Below are 17,049 nucleotides of genomic sequence, written 5' to 3'. Positions count from 1 at the left end.
GATTTTCATAGAAAGGATTGACGCAGGTTTTCAACACAGAAAAAGGAATAAATACTAAAACCTCCTAAAAGTCTGTCACCATCATTTCCAAACAATGCAATAATCTGCTAGACCCCCTCCCCCGCAGTGAGATTTCCATAAACATACTCTCTTACCTTTAGTACTTCACAGCCTTCAAGAGTCCATATCAAAGCCTCAGTTATTTAAAAATTTTAGTGACTTAATTACTAAACCCAGCTCTGATTTAGATTTCTGGAGATACAGAAAATACAAAAGAAGTATGTCTTTATTTCTCCACTCTTGCCACGTTGCTTACAACAAGCATTAGTGTGCAGCCTGTTAGGAGAAAAAGTAGATTTTTAAATGCTGTACCCAGTAGTTTGATTAAGAAGTGCACTGATGACTCAACAACTCTTTCTTGAGAATCTCCTGTAGAGCCGTCTCTGGGGTCTGTGTGGTGAGGGGTGCACTCCACCCTTCATTTAATAAACATGTATTGGGGGCCTACTCCGTTCTCGGCCCTGCTCAATTCTGGGTACAGAAGTCTAAGAATCCTTCCTCAAGGAGTTCACAACGGCAGAAACACAGGCTGTTAGAGGTGGAAGGAGCCTCAGCGAGCTTATGTTCTGCCATCCTTACTTTCCAGCTAAGGAGGCTGTGGCCCAGAGATGGGCAGTTCCTGGTCAGGGTCACAGTGCTCAGCGTGGCAGAACCAGATCTAGAAACCAGCTCTTGTGACGGCTGGTCCTCTCTTCTTTCGCTCATTCCATCCCATTTGGGAAGACAGGGCAGTCCTGCACGAAACACCTTCAGAACAATACCAGACAAAAAGCTGCTGTCAACCCATGTGGCATTAACCGTGAGTTTCACAGGAGTTAAGAGAAGGACTGGCGCCATCCAACAGAGCTCCAAACTTCTGAGTAATGACATGCAATTTATTTAGGGCAAGGAGACTTGCTGTACTTCTGACATCTTATAAGAATGAATGAGATGAAGGCATTCCACGAAAGCAGTACTTCTCTCTGGATCTTAACATCTTGCTTTGTTTTGGTACCTTTGCTAAGTTTTGGTGCACAGGCTAGCATCTCTTTCCTTTATGACAAAGAACATGATGTCAATTAAGGGGGGAAATAATTGGTAAAACACAGAGGCTGTGGAGTTCAACCTCTGTTCTGTAATTTACACCAAGATTAACTGAGAATCAAAATCTCCTGCAAGTCATATTCACTGTCTTCTGAGTATTGCTTGGAGAAGAGTGAGCCAAAGAAGAAGAGTGTTCCTGTGGGATTATTTTTGTAGGAGAAATCTTTTCGTTAGAAATCTATCTTCAGGAGTTCCCGTCGTGGCGCAGTGGTTAACGAATCCGACTAGGAACCATGAGGTTGCGGGTTCGATCCCTGCCCTTGCTCAGTGGGTTAACGATCCGGCGTTGCCGTGAGCTGTGGTGTAGGTTGCAGACACGGCTCGGATCCCGCGTTGCTGTGGCTCTGGCGTAGGCCGGTGGCTGCAGCTCCGATTCAACCCCTAGCCTGGGAACCTCCATATGCCGTGGGAGCGGCCCAAGAAATAGCAACAATAACAACAACAACAACAAAGGACAAAAAGACAAAAAAAAAAAAAAAGAAATCTATCTTCAAATGGGCTACGTATTATTGGAAAGTTTTTATGTGTTGTGATTTTAATAGGAACCCTCTAGAGTTCCCTGGTGGCTCAGCAGGTTAAGGACTCGGCAACGTCCCTGCTGTGGCTCTGCTCACTGCTGCGGCTTGGGCTCGATCCCTGGCCTGGGAACTTCTTCGTCCTGTGGGCATGACCAAAATAAAAAATAGGAACTCTCATTAGAGAATGTGGTAGTTTTATTTTTGTAAAGAAAAGCATTTTAGGAGTTCTTGCTGTGGCTCCGTGGGTTAAGAACCCAATGTACTTTCCGTGAGGATGCAGGTTCGATCCCTGGCCTTGTTCAATGGGTTAAGGATCCAGTGTTGCCACAAGTTGTGGCATAGTTCCCAGATGCAGCTCGGATCCAGTGTTGCCATGGCTGTGGTGCAGGCCAGCAGCTGCAGCTCCGAGTCAACCCCTAGCCCGGGAACTTCCATATGCCACAGGTGTGGCTGAAAAAAAAACAAAAGCAAACACACACACACACACACAACAAAAAAGAAGAAGGAAAAGTGTTTTCGGGGCTTTATTTAGAAACAGTTACTCAGCGACTACCATGGGCCAAGGCACCGTATGCCTGCTTAGGGTAAGGCTTCTCACACCGTCTGTAGTGAAGGATCAAGTTTACTTTCTATTATTTTCATTTTCTGACATGACTATGAAGCCCTGGGCATCTAAAGCTTGCAAGTCGTGATGGAGACAGAATGGTACACATAGCATTCGCTATGCAAGGCGGGAAAGGCAGTGGTCACCCCAGGTGGTGGTGGAGCAAGGATGGGAGGCTCCGGGCTGGCAGGGCGGTGGGGTGTGGAACGGTCTGCTACGGCTGTTCCTTTTCTTTGGCTGTAGGTCTCAACCCTATACTGCCTCTCGAGAACACGGTTCCTAATGGATAGCCTTTACGATGACTACAGAGGTCGGGGTGCTGCTGGGGAAGGGCCTCTTCTTATGAGAGAGATGCTACCTGTGAAATCGCCCAGCCTTGAGACTGCAGATGAGGCCTGGGAAGCGGGGTGCAGGAGGTCGCTGAAAGTACGAGCGGCTGTCTGTGCTGGTGGCTGCTGACGTCCTCCCATGCGTTGCTGGGAATTAAGGGAGCTCTGGAGATGGGAGAGGATCCCGAGGGAAGCAGGCCTGCGAGCGGTCAGCCGTTGGAGATCCACTGGGGACCTCCAGGGCCCCAGGTTCCAGAGCATAACGTCCCAGGAAAAAGCACAGTCAACTTACTTATAGATTCCACACATCGTACATAAAATAAATATATTACGTTACCTGAACTGCTGGGTTTTGGGGGCCACAATAATTCAAAGCAATACGAAGTATTCATGAATTGCCACGTGGCACATAAAGCCACGCCTCAGGCAGCATCACCAGCCTTTAGGTTTCAAGCTACCATCCTCTCACTCACCAAACTACACACCTCTTAAGTTTTAACATGAAACCAAATAGCCTCTGCAAGAGAGACAAAATACAGTATATCTGGCCAATGGAAAAAAAAAGTGGACTAGGGGTATGAAGAAATACGTTGGCCATCTAGATCAATATCCTTTCGACACATGCAGACAGCACAGAATAACTTTTTATTGGAAGTCATCCCAACATGATGCCACAAATAAAAATCCCAAAAGGTTTTTTTCCCAAGTCTTGCATCTACCTCACAAGAACCTCAGTATATTTTGTGGATTTAGTGAGGCAAAGCCTAGCCCTGGTCTGAGGAGACGCTCTCCATCCACAACTCATAATGCAAGCATCTCAGCTGGGCCTATTAATTTTCCATACACATGGAGCCAAATTCTGCCTGGGATTATTATGCAATTTTCAAAATGGCTCTAAGTCTTTCAACTTACAAAGTTACCATTTACATGGCACTGGCCTGCTGGCTGGGATGAATGAATGAACACTCTTTCCCAAAGGACCATAATTCATTCTCTGATCATAGCTTATACATTTGGGAGAATTGGGATCAGTGTGCCTGGCGCCTCCCCTCCCCTCCGCCCCACAAAGGAGTCATACACTGCGGGAGAAGGGAGACAAAGTGGCTGTGTGCCATAGCGTGCAGAGGTGTGGCCAGGGAGGTGCTGGCTGTGAGCAGCACCGGCCTGACATATAAGCAACTGTCTACATGATGTGATTTCAGGTGTACCAAAAAAGGCCTCATTGCCCCTCAGTTTAAACACTCCCTTCCCACTGGCAGATGCCTAGAATTCCGCAGGTTTTAGAGCCCTGTTGCTTTGGTTTCGAGCTTTGATCCCTGTTAAAGGACCCCTGCCCCTGGGTGGGCGGCCCCATCATATCCTATCGACCATATACACTGTAAGCAGATGAGCTTGGAAATTTCTCCGCTGAAAGCAGGTCTTGAGGGAGGCGCGAAGGGGAGAAGGTACTGTGCGCGCGAGGGGGACGGGGAGGGGAGAGCATCACCTGCGGGGGGGGGGGGGCAAGGGAACTGGGCCCAAGACAAACCCTGTGTGTGTGTGGCCGCGTGCATGGCTCTGTGTGAGCCCCTCCCAAGGCGGCAGCTGTTGAACACCGTTTCGTAAGCCTCTCCCAGAAACCTTGATTTATGCTGCTTTTGGAGCCATGGACCCAGACTCTCCTCCCAGCTACAGCAAGATAATAGCTGCTGGCTACAGCTGGGAATTCTCGAATTCTTGCAAACTGGAGACCAGGAACGAAAGGTGAAGAAAAGTTCTTCTGGGCCTGCTGTGCTAGGTAGCCTTCCTCTGAGGCCCAAAGGGGAAGATGGGGCCCGGCGGGGTTCTCTAAATGCTTCCAATTGGGCCTGGCAGCACGGAGCCCTGAATTGTAGAACGTGAACCCTGGCTCAATCAGCACATCCTTTTGTGTTTCTGGACTGATTGCTTCTCTTTGTCTCGTCTGGTGGAAGAGGAGGGCTGAGTCGAGGGCCTGACGTCTAACATGAGGATGGGAGCCTTGAAAAGTAGGACGGTTGTTTCTGTAAGAGAGGAAAAAGGAAACGCAGCCTTAATTCACACGGTCACCCATCTCGGCAGTACCGAGCATATAAAGTAGCAGAGTCGGTAAAGGAGCTGCACATCGTCCGTGAAATCCCACGCCCTGGATAGGCGGAATGGACAGCTGGCCATAGGGTTCCTGCAGGCTTTCCCGACCAAAGCCTCTTCCTCAGGGCCCATTCCAGTGTCTGAAATTCCACTATTAGAGTCATAGCTCGTGGACTGGAAGGCTAGAAAGGCTTTGAGAGTCACTTATAAAACCGCAACCACTCAAGAGTTCCTGTGTGCTTCAGTGGGTTAAGGCTCTCACGTTGTCCCTGCTGTGGCTTGGGTTCGATCCACGGCCTGGGAACTTCCGCATGCCGCGAGTGGGGCCAGAAAAAGAATGCAGCCACTCCTTATGCCTACCAAGTTTTATTAACTCCTGCGTCAGGTCAGCTTAAAGCCTTCACGTAGCTGCTTGGAGGGGGAGCAGAAATATTTGGCAAAGACATATTTGCCGAAACCTCAGGGTCGGTTTGCTTATGACCGGGTCCAAATCCTAGTCATGTATATACCACCCCGCAAGCTTTGCTAAATCCTCGTCTTCCCCGGAAGATTTAGTAGTTTTCTTTAAGGTAGCTCGCAATTGGACTGGAATAAATTTACCACCCTACGGTCTTCTGAGCTTTGTCCTCATGAAATCATGGGTTGGATGCATCCCTTTCTGAGCCACATCACAACAAATATTTATTCAAATAAAATCCAAAAAAGTCATTGGCCCACATACCAGCAGGGAGTCACACACTTCACTTGGGGAAGCACTGGCCTGGCTCATACAGAGTGTATTCGATATGAAAGTATATACTGAAAACAAGTCACAGTCCCTCTTTTCAAGGCACCCCAAACCCAGTAGTTGAAAACAACTGTTGCCTTTGTAGTTAGTTGCATGGGCTCTGGAAGATCATGAATTTATGGGAGGTCATGTCTTCCTCTGCGAGGTCATGAAATTCAATCAATGCTTGCCTTCCAATCTGCCCTTTGGTCACAGGGCTCCACAGGTGGAACATATCAAACTCACCAGCCAAATTATGACTCTTAATTGGTGTTTCTTTTAAAGTGGATATGTCATTTGTCAAATGTTCAATGCAGGCGCAGGCCTAGCCCCAGGCAAAATTATGAAGTAGGAGAAGAATGCCAGATACATAGGCGGCACTCAACTGTTTGTTGAAAAAAGAATGAATGAGCCCTCCGTCCTTGACTCCTCTCCCAACCCCCACAGCCACTAGGTGCCTTTTAAATTCTATTGCCTAAATGTATCCAGGAGGTTTTTTTTTTTTTTTTTTTTTCCCTTTCCAAGTCTCCTCTGCCACAGGACTTTATCATTTCTTGCCTGGATGCTTTTCACAGCCTCTTAACTTGCTTTCAATCCTCTTCCTTCTCCAAGCCATTCTCCACAATTGTTGCTGGAGAGATCTTTTCATAAGGCAAATATGATCAGGTCACCCCTCCGCTTAAAGATTCCTTAAGCGGTTCCCCAGCCTCCTTTGCGTGGTTTCGGGACTCTGCATAATCCGACACTCGCTTGCCTCCGCTGCTCTAGCTCTTCTGAGTCCCCAGCCTGAAGCCATTACTGGCACCTTCCACCATCCCACTGGGCTATGCCAGGCTCTCTCCTGTCAGAGTCTTTGTTCATCTTGCTTCTTTTCCCTTGACCCCCCCCCCCCACACACACACGTCTTCTTTTCTCACCTCGACTCCTACTGGTCTTTCAAGCCCGAGTTTAGGGCACCGCCTCTTCTGGGAAGCTTTCTGTGACCTGCCTTTCTCACCCCTTAGAACTCTGCATTTGCCTCGATGTTAGCACTTCCCACATACTGGGTTAACATTTTCTGTTTGGCTGCCTTTCCCACAAGACCTGTAGCTCTTTGAGGTCAGGTACCACAGGTTAATCTTTGTATCCCCATTGTTTGTTAGGCTCTCGCAGAGTCTGGCACGTAGCAGCACTTCAAATATTTGTCAGTGAATGAACGAATGAATGAATGAGGTCCTTGGCCACCTACCCTCCCTTCGCCTCCCTCCTCAGCCCGCCAGTTCTGGCCCAGGACCTCCTCGCCCGTGGCCTGGCTCTCCCCGCAGGATTCCTGGGGCAGAGGCTCTCCCTTTCCCTGCCTTAGCCAAACCTATTTTGACCTAGATCAAGACAACACACACTCACACGGAGGTGCTAATCATTTCATTATACAAGTACTTTTGAGGGCCTACTATGTGCCTGACATTGTGCTGAGGTGTGTGTGGAAGTCATCAGAAGGAATGTGGGAGTTAAAGATCCCTACTGAGGCGCATGGGGTCATGACTAAATGCCATCCTCCGCTGAGAAGCATTTGACTGGCAAAGCACGGAATTTCAGATGGTGAAATTGAAGCGGGAAGAGGTGGGGATTTGGGGCTAGGAGACCTCTCAAACAGGCTAGCTCTGGCTCAATGAATGTGCTGTGTGAAGCGATTTTCTCATGGGTCAGGCTGACTTTAAGCCCCAGGTTATCTTGTCCCCAGTTATGCTTGGCTTCATGAAGGGTCACCGGGGGCGAGCTTAAAGGAGACGATTCTTTTAACAACCTGGGATCAGGTGCCTACCCTTTGTGTGGCTCTATTAAATTAACCCTAGGAAACCCCACGGCTGTCAGACGTTTGAGGTACGGTATTCGAAGATGATGCAGGCTGCGAACTGTGGTCCCCAGCTGCCCCTGAGTGAGACCATCCGTGGGTTGGGTTTGCGAACCCCGCCGGAGCTGCGTTGGGGAAAACGGTTCGAAGGAAGCCCCATCGGAGAGCAGGAAGAGGAGGTGGATTTTGTGGCGAGGAGGAGGACGTGAGCGGCTCTGGTGGCCAGAGACGAGCTGGACTGGGCTGGGAGGAGGGGCACCTGAGCCAGGAACCCCCACGCACCCCAAGGGAGGATAGGGAGGTCGCAAAAATCCTAAAGGGAAAAGCCCTCCCGGCTGCAGGCCAATGAGCAGCGGGAAGGAGGAGTGAGGCTGGGGAACTTCTCCCAGAGCCAGTCAGAGGGGACGGCTGCTGGGAAGCCAATCAGCGCGCCCGAGCCTGCAGCCCCTCTGCAGTAGTTATGCCAGAGCGCCCTGTGTAGAGCGGCGGCGAGCGGGCAGCTGGGCTGGGCGGCTGGGAGCCACTGCACGCGCTCCGCGTCCTCCTCTCGCGCCGCGCCCGCCGGGTCCCGGTGCCGCGGTGGCCCAGCCGTCCTCGCAGCCCCACGCCCGCAGGCGGCTCGCCGCGCGGCCCCCGCCCCCCGGCCGCGCCGACAGCCTCCCCTGGCCCCGCCCCGCCCCGCCCGGTCCCTCCTCGCCCCGCCCCAACCCAGGCAGCCCCGCCCCGCCCTGAGCCGCCGATCAGTTCCCGCCCTCGCCCAGCGCCCAGGTAGCTGCGAGGAAACTTTTGCAGCGGCTGGGTAGCGGCAGGTCTCCTGCTCCTCGGGGCCACTGCCAGGCTTGCCGAGTCCTGGGACGGCTCTCGCCCCCGCCGCTACTCTCCCGCGCTCTCCTCGCTCCCCGCGAAGCAGGATGGCAGGGACCGTGCGCACCGCGTGCTTGGTGGTGGCGATGCTGCTTAGCTTGGACTGCCCCGGACAGGCGCAGCCCCCGCCGCCGCCGGACGCCACCTGTCATCAGGTCCGCTCCTTCTTCCAGAGACTGCAGCCCGGACTCAAGTGGGTGCCAGAAACCCCGGTGCCAGGTGAGGAGTCGTCCCTCGCGCGTTCCAAGCGCTCCGCGGAGAGCCAAGGGGCGCGTGGTGGCCGTACCCCGAGAGCGCTAGCCCCTCGGGGCCGCGATCGTGCGCCCTGCCGCTGGGCACCTGGGAGTGGTTGCCGTGCCCAGGCCCGGCTGGGTCTCCCTAGGGAGGGAAGAAAGGGTGTGTGCGGACGGTGTCCGCATCTCGCAGGCTCGCTTGGCTGTCAGCGAAGGTGCGAGTGGGAGGAACCGCGCGGGCTTGGCCTTCCCGCAAGCGCCCATTTTTGGGGGGAGAGCGGGAAGGTTGGAGCTGTTTGTCCCCGCCTCGGCGAACTGGCGCCCTACATCCGATCTGGTGCCTCGGGAATTGGCCACCCTCGCTCACACGTACGTGCTAGACTATCAGCCGCAGCTGGACCGCGGCTCCGGCCATTCTTTCCCCAACCTGCCCTCACGCCCTCCTTTCCGCAGCCTGGCTTCCCGAGGCTCGCGGGCCCAAGTGCAGGCAAAGTTGAGGACAAATCTCCGAATCCGCAGTGGCAGGTTAAGATAGGCGGAGGGAAACTTTTGAGTAGGAGGGTCCCCCCAAATGAGCAGGACTGAGCCTGTTCCTTCAAAACAGCGTCCCTTTTCTGGGCTGGCGAAATCGCTTCCAAAACCGTGCTGCTGGCCCAGGGAACAGGAGTCCAAAGATGATTTAACTCCTCCCCTCCTCACATTCATCTGCCTTCTTGACAGGCTAGACCCAGAAGGGGAGATGATTTTAGGTGGAGGAAAGTTTCTGAACGCTTGCCTTTTGTTCTGCACAATCGGATCGTGTTGTAAGGGCATATTTTAGCCTTCGCTGAGGGCTGCCGCTGTCAACAGATGAATTTTAATGGCCTTGTGTGATTGACTGTCCCGCGGTTGGACTCCAAAAGCCTGCCTGAGACTCCAATTAGGACAAGTTGCTACACTGACAATGCCGGCAAGGAGAGTCGGCTTCAAACAGGTTAATTGATCCGAGGTGCTCTCTGAGAAAGGGCGGGTTGTAGTCCACAAACCGTAAGACGTTTGCGGCCTCCAGGGTCGCTTCGCGACCCAGGCATCCAGCCAGGCGTGCGCCCCGCGCTTCCGAGGGATCTGGGGGAGCAGCCCTCGCCAGAACTTGGCTCTGGGCTCTCAACAAGTCAGGGAGGCGGGCCTGATGGTTGGACCAAGTTGTGAATGCGATGCGCGCCCTGTGGGCACTGCCAGCGAGCGTTCACTGGCGGGAGGTTACCTAGGCAGCCAGCGCGCCCTCAGCCTTTTCTTAGGTGGATGAAAAGAGCCGAGCGAGCCTGCTGTTTAGTTGCAAAGGTAATTGGTCACCCTTTTGGGGGACTGAAACGCATGTGCGCTTATGTTAAATATTGCTTTGCAGGATTTCGCTCTAAGGGAGGGTAGAACTACCTCTTCCACTGCTGAGTGTTAATAACATCCCACGTGGGCGTGTGCGGGAGCCGTAAGGGGCAACCTATGAATCAGTTCCACAGAGCTGAAACAACAGGCGAATCTCTCCCTTCGAAGTGCCCTGGTAATTAGATTGCTAAGGCCAGAGAACATGCTTTTGTGGATAATGTAAAAATTGGTCCTCACAGGATGAGCCCTCACAAGATGAATGGGTCCCGGGTTGGGGCTGGGGCTGGGGCTACACTGGGCGGATTTGAAGCCAAGGAGTAAAGATTGTGCTTAAAAGAGGAAAAAGAGCAGAGGGAATGCACAGATAGGCATTTAGCAACCCCCTCTACACAGACTCCTGCCGGCGCACCCTCCCTCGCCCTCCCCCAGCTCTCTGGCTGCCTGCCTCTTTGCAGCATCTGTATAAAAGTCCTGGGAGGGCCCACACACTGCGTGTGTGCCATTTGGCCTGGGCTCCTTCCTTGCAAGCTCCCTTACTCCCGGCCTAAGGAAGGCCATGCTACACACAGAGAACAGAGGCTGGTAATGGAGATGTTTCATTTTCCTCAGAGAGTCCAAACGCTGTAAGGAAAATCACGGTCCAAGGGTCTCGCCCATGTAAAGCCAGCACCCCTACTTCACGGCTGTGTAGCGGATGCGGGGTCGAGCATCTTCAGCATGGCAGGCACTGCTCTGGCTCGCCCTGGAGCTCAGCCAAACGTCCAGCATGGTGCTCCCCACACAGCTACCATCATATAGGCTAGATTTTCTGGGGCGGTGCAGCTTTCCAGGACTCTGTCCTGGCACGAAACCATGTGTCCTGAATTTTAGTTGGGCAAATATGGTCACTGTCGATATGGAAAACAGGGCGAAAATCCTAATGTCCATGTGTGGAAAGAGCTCATCAGTATTTCAGAGAAGAGATGATAATGGCCGACTAAATACAATGGCAAGTGCATAATTTTAAAATGAATAAATGTGTAATTTGCTGCTGTCATTCAGTGGTTGGAAATTGAAAGAGAGCTGCAAATTATTTGATAGTTAGGAATCATCGTGATGACCGCTTGACTCCCCCCCCTGCCTCCCCGCCCGCCCCATCTATATTTTAAGCCATGTTCAGTTGGCCCGCTCCACTGTATGAACTGCATTAAAGCTTTCTTTGTCCCGGCTAAAATGAGGTTTGGTCGCACTAAGGAGAAATCCTCAAGAATGTCCTGTCTCCCTTAGGGGGAGCATTTGGGATTGACTGCTAACTTGGGCCATTAGGGGAATTGGGTTAGCGTGGATAAGGTACATTTCTTATGCTAATATGGATGAGACTCAATGGCATTCGAAATCAGCCAGCCTAAAAAATAAATCACTGGTGCTGAAGGACGACACTAGACGTCCACAAAGCTGATCTAGAGCCATACAATCTCAGGTTCCCTTTTCTTTCAGTGTTCAAAGGCACAGGAGAGCAGTCCCATATAGCATGTCCCCCACACCCATAGATCTTTTCATACCCCACTCTTTTGTTTTTTTTCTAAGTATTTGTAACTTGGAAAGCACCACAGATGGAAACCAGGCACACAGAGTTAGCATTTGGCAGAAAAATCCATATAACTGACTTTCAGCACAGCTCTTTTGCCCTTATTTAATTTAGAAAAATTCAGAAAAAAAAAAGCCAATGAGCTCATAAGTCTAGATGTTTATTTTGTTTTGCTTAACCTACCCACAGGCGCAATCAAGAATGGATACAATTTTAGGCAAGGAAAGTGAGCTAGTAATCAGACAATGATGTTTCCAATTGTCTCAAGGGAATGTTACAGAAGTCTGAAAAAAAAAATTCCTCCAAACAAAAATCAAGTGTAATTCACTTTATGAATGCCATACACCGCTTTTGTGGGGGTGGTGGTGAAGGGGACGGATGGGAATGAGAAAATCAAACAAACCGTGGTAGTGTTGCAACTCCCCAAAGATTGAGGAATCTTGCCTTAGAGGGCCTTGGAAAGTGCAAGAACCAATCCAGAAGGCCAACCACCCGGATGGGTAAAAGGCAGCCTTGAAGAGCCAAAAGCGACTTGGAGTTTCTCAAAATAGATGAACCGACATACAAATAAAAATCACCGTTCCGGAAAAAAAAAAAAAAAAAAAAAAAAAAGCGGGAGTTTGGAATTTGTTGTTGCTGTTGCTGTTTGTCAAGGATGAGAACTGGCAACCTCGGCTGGGCTGCCAGCTGTGGCTCCCCAGCGAGCTTGAGGCCACCAGCGGTCCTAGCGGCCGTGGTGAGAGAGGCTAAGGGAGGTGTGGGGGGGCTGTCTCTGAGTTGGCCCTCGACATCCGGGTGAGCGGGTGATCTGTTAGGACTCTGAAAAAGGTGTCTTGTCGTGGGCTCTCTTGGAACCGAGGGGAGAGCTCTCTCACCTGTGGTCTGAATCGACGTATTGCGCTAATCCTGATGGCTGGGGCCGAGATGCCCTTGGAGGGAAGCAGCCGTCTGACCCAGGAGATGGCTGCTCCTCCGTGGAGCACCTCGGCCTGAAAGGAGCGGAAGGCGGTGCTCCTTGGCAGGCTCTGTGTTGGCTGTTGGGGGCGCCTGGAGGACCAGACATGGTCCCCTTTGTCCAGGCACTCAGAGTCTAGCGGGGGAGCCGACGAATCAACAGGCTTCTCAGGAAACGTGTAGGATTAAATAGGGTGAAAGGGGCTAGAAAATACCTCCAGGAAATTGGCTGCAGTGGTCACAATAGCCAGCCTGGGCGAGGGAAAAGAACTGAAGAGATGAAGTGGGAGACAGAAGTGGCTTAATAGGGCCGCCATCTTAAAAAGAGTTTTCTTAATTCTTGGCGTAAACTCTGTTGGGAAGCATTAGGAAATACAGGCATAAGAAGATTGTGATGGAGACTCAGTGACACAGATGGTGTCCGTTTTGCAATGTGGCTTTTTTTCTTACGGGCTGGTAGATTGTATCCAATATTTTGATGCAATATTTTTGAGCATTCTGCTGCTTCCGTCTTTAGAGTTGCAATGTTTGCTGTTCCCCGGAGCCTAGAGAAAGGCTGCTTATTACCAACCTGGGAGAAGAGAGGTCTGGATCTGTCTGCTCTGAGACAAGACAGAAAATATGTTTTCTTTTTAAATGGCAGCTATCAATAGGACCACGCCAACTTTAGTGTTTGATGCATATACAAAAGCGTGGGCCTTAAGAGGTATCTTATTACTCATTTCGAAGAAAATTGAAGATAATCACTTATAACTTGTGCACACGATACATCATTTGGAAAGAATTTCACTGGGGATCATATTGCTCAACTGAAAAGTTCTGGCATGCTGAATTTGTACATTTTTGTGAATGCTTCCTTTTACTCTGATCTCTAGCTTTTTTCTGCATATGGTTATTTGTATGTTTTAGATTATAAGCGCCTTAAAGGGAAAGCACTGCATTTGATGCAATGCTGAGCATCATGCTAAGAGTACCACAGAGCATGTAGTAAATAATTGATGATCGAATTTCTAGATCATTACGCACTCTTCTGTGAAACTCTCCAATACTTTCTTAAGCCATATGTCATTTTACTTCTTTTCTTTTCTTTTCTTCTTTATTTTCTTTTCTTCGGCTGTACCCGCGGCGTATGGGATTTCCCGGGCCCGGGAACGAACCCTCGCCACAGCAGCGATCCGAGCCGCAGCGATGATAACGCCAGGTCCTTAACCTGCCGAGCCACAGCGGAGCACCCCATCTTACTTATTTCCTAAGTCTAAGTCCAGATTTTTTATGGGACGTGATTGGGCTACGTGACAAACTTTTTCAAGCGGCATATATTTTGACTGGAGGCTGATTCAGACTTACCTCAGCTGGTGCCTCTTACCATCAGGCAGGGCTTACAATGCTGAGTACCCGGGGAACAAATTGAAATTAGCAACATTGTTGTGACTGGCTTAGTATCATTAAAGAGCAACAATTATTATAGCGCATAAATTGTAAGACATCTCTTAAATCAAACCCTCTTTGATTTGATGTCAGCCAGACCTTTCTCACTCATGTTGACATTACCATATTTGGGAGTTGAGCTATAACACATGCACCGACCTGCTGAAGGACCTCACAGGTTTCTGGAACCTGGGATCAGAATTGGCGCACAGGCTCAATACCAGAGACCATCCTGGGAGCCAGCATCTATTCAGCCCTAGCGGAGCTCGCCAGCGGCTTCGATGTTTTCGGTGACCCAGGGTCTAATGGAAAGTGTGGGCAGAAAAGGCCCCCACTCATCTGCCCATATTTAGCAAATTGTCCGGCTTGAAACAGGATCCCCAGCACTCCATTAAGAAATGAGCATCAGAAAATAGAGTCCAAATCATGGGCCCCAGACCAGCGTTAGAGACAGCATGAAGAAACAGGAATTTACCTTCTGAGATGACACGACAGGAAGAATGCCACTCAGAAAGCTCTGTGAAGGTGGCCACATCGGCAGGGAGAACGTGCGTGTTGAACTGCTGTGTGGGGGGCAAACCCGCACCCCGGCAGGTTAGTCTCGCTTGAATACTTTGTTGAATATACAAAGTAAAGATTTAGGAGTTCCCGTCCTTGTGGCACAGTGGTTAACAAATCTGACTAGGAACCATGAGGGTGCGGGTTCGATCCCTGGCCTTGCTCAGTGGGTTAAGTAAGGGTCCGGCGTTGCCGTGAGCAGAGGTGTAGGTCGCAGACGCGGCTTGGATCCGGTGTTGCTGTGGCTGTGGTGTAGGCCGGTGGCTACAGCTCCTATTCGACCCCTAGCCTGGGAACCTCCGTATGCCGAGGGAGCAGCCCAAGAAATGGCAACAAGACAAAAAAAAAAAAAAAAATTTAGTTCTCTTCGTCAAATGAGGCCAATTAAATATCAATTATCCCAGTGCTAATGATTAGAAACACTTGTTTGCCATTCTTTTTTTAATGGCTTCACTCTTGGCACATGCAAGTTCCCAGACCAGGGATGGAATCCCAGCCACAGCTGCGCAACACCAGTTAGATCCGCAACCCGCTGGCCGGGGATCTAACCGAGTCTCCGCAGCCCCCCCGGGCTGCTGGGGTCAGATGGCTTTTTTGTCTTTCTTTTTTTGCTTTTTAGGGCAGCACCCGCGGCATATGGAGGTTCCCAAGCTAGGAGTCCAGTCGGAGCTACAGCTGCGGCCTACACCGCAGTCGCAGCAACGTCAGATCCAAGCCGCATCTGCGACCTACACCCCAGCTCACGGCAACGCCGGATCCTTAACCCACGGAGCAAGGCCAGGGATCGAACCTGCAATTCCACGGTTCCTAGTCGGATTCGTTAACCACTGTGCCACGATGGGAATGCCACAGTCAGATTCTTAACCTACCGTGCCACAGTGGGAACTCTCTGCCATTTTTAAACAAAAATGAACCAAGGTTGAGGAACAAGGAAGGCATTTTCACTTTTGCCTCTCTTTGGGTGTAGCTGGATAAAGCCTTATTTGAGAGTCTGTATTTTTCCTCATAAGTAAAAAGGAGTCAATGTTAGGACCAAAATTAACAGTTGATTATGCCTAGTGGCTGAAATTGTATTTATATGCTAGATTAGTAAATCTACTAGGCTCTTTGAAGTATTCTTAATAGGCTTATATTGATAAATAATTGATAGGAAGAGAGATAAAATACCAGTGAAAGTGGCAGTAAAATGGGACAGGGAAGTTAAAGCCGTTATAAATGAACCCTCCACCCACCGCTGTATTCCATCCATCCACCTGAAAGGTGAAAGACCTACATGTCTCAGAAGTGATGATTTGGAGAGTATGCTCCATTTTCCAAATTTCCACAATGACGTGTGCACTTATTTCTTACAAATCCAGTGGAATGTTAGACTAGATTTTTTTTTTTTGTCTTTTTGCCTTTTTTAGGGCCGCACCCGTGGCATATGGAGGTTCCCAGGCTAGGGGTCGAATCGGAGCTGCAGCCGCCGGCCTACGCCAGAGCCACAGCAACACAGGCTCCGAGCTGCATCTGTGACCTACCCCACAGCTCACGGCAACGCTGGATCCTTAACCCACGGAGCGAGGCCAGGGATCGAACCCGAAACCTCATGGTTCCTAGTCAGATTTGTTAACCACTGAGCCACGACCGGAACTCCTTTAGATTAGAATTTTAATTGGCCTTTTTGAGTCTGCCTTTTGAGTATACATGTACTACTGGAAAATCAGAACTCCTGATTATGGTATCTTTAAGGTACATGGCCCTATTTATCTGTATCTCCCTACTAGACTTATCTCTCTCTTCCTAGAGCTCTTCAAGGTTATAGGGGCTGTATCTTCTTTATTTTCGTGCTCTCAGTGTAATGTAGCGCAGAGTACAAATAGTAGGTACTCAATAAATATTTGTGGGCTAAGTTAATGGAATTAAATGTACTATAAAGTTTCCATAAAACATATTTAGGTAGTTGATTCCTTTTTACTGCTATACTAAGGTTTCTAAGAAAGTAACTACTTTTTCAGGTCACAAATCCGTTTGTTGTCTACAGGTAAGTGATAAAGGACATTGGTTTCATTCATTTGGTTGTATTATAACTCCCTGGAAAAAGTAGACTAGCCAGAGCTTACAAGAGGTAAGTAGTTTGTGCTTGTTTGCAAGGTTATTCTCAGTAGTTTCAAACTAAATGTTATATATCTGCATATACGTAAATGCATATATTTATCTTCACTTTACAGATGTGTGGTATTTAGTGTGACAGTAATGCCACTGGTGTCAGTTACAAACACATACAGTGAATGTATATAAGTTTTTCCTCAGGGTTTGGTGTGACCTGTACCATCAAGCTTCATGCATGTACCTTTAAGAGGACATAATCCAGAGCGGATATTCAGCCGTGGAAATTTTGCTGGAGCGGTATCAAGGGCCTCAGGAGACTCTTCTCTTTTTTTTTTTTTTTTTTTTGGCCGCACCGGTGGCATGTGCCCGTTCCCAGGCCATGGATGGAACCCGTGCCACAGTAGCGACCTGCACCGCAGCTGTGGCAACTCCGGACCCTTAACCTGCTGTGCCACAGGGGAACCTCCAGAGTCCTCTTCCTTTCTGTTTGCATCGGGGCATACTTTGAAAGTCAGCTGCGAAGACTCAATGAGGTGGCTGGGGATGACCCATCGGGAGTTCTTTCAGAGAGAGACCCGAGGAGGAAAGAAGGGCAAGGAGACAGGGATGATGATCGCTTGAAAATAATGTTAGAATTCCCTTTGTATAGTTTCCTGCTTGCTTTTTTTTTTTTCTGTCTTTTTAGGGCCGCACCCTCGGCACATGGAGGTTCC

At 49.9% G+C, this 17,049-nt stretch overlaps 1 protein-coding gene and 1 long non-coding RNA gene across 2 annotated transcripts in view; one reads left to right on the top strand and one right to left on the bottom strand.

Moving 5' to 3' along the window:
* LOC110257861 lies at positions 2,172 to 7,937 on the bottom strand. The gene is made up of 2 exons (XR_002340890.1): positions 6,366 to 7,937; positions 2,172 to 4,615 (listed from the first exon to the last, which is right to left on the bottom strand). It is a non-coding gene; the product is annotated as an uncharacterized LOC110257861 (long non-coding RNA).
* GPC3 (glypican 3) overlaps positions 7,999 to 17,049 on the top strand; it is a 437,111-nt gene continuing 428,060 nt past the window's right edge. Inside the window, exon 1 of the mRNA XM_013986449.2 lies at positions 7,999 to 8,362. Coding sequence (XP_013841903.2) covers positions 8,191 to 8,362 — 172 coding nt within the window. The 5' untranslated portion in view covers positions 7,999 to 8,190. The remainder of the gene's footprint in view (positions 8,363 to 17,049) is intronic.

The sequence above is a fragment of the Sus scrofa genome, chromosome X, assembly GCF_000003025.6.
Source record: "Sus scrofa isolate TJ Tabasco breed Duroc chromosome X, Sscrofa11.1, whole genome shotgun sequence".
Classification (NCBI taxonomy): Eukaryota; Metazoa; Chordata; class Mammalia; order Artiodactyla; family Suidae; genus Sus; species Sus scrofa.
Note: the sequence above shows the minus strand (reverse complement) of the source record. Positions and strands in the feature narration are given on the sequence as shown.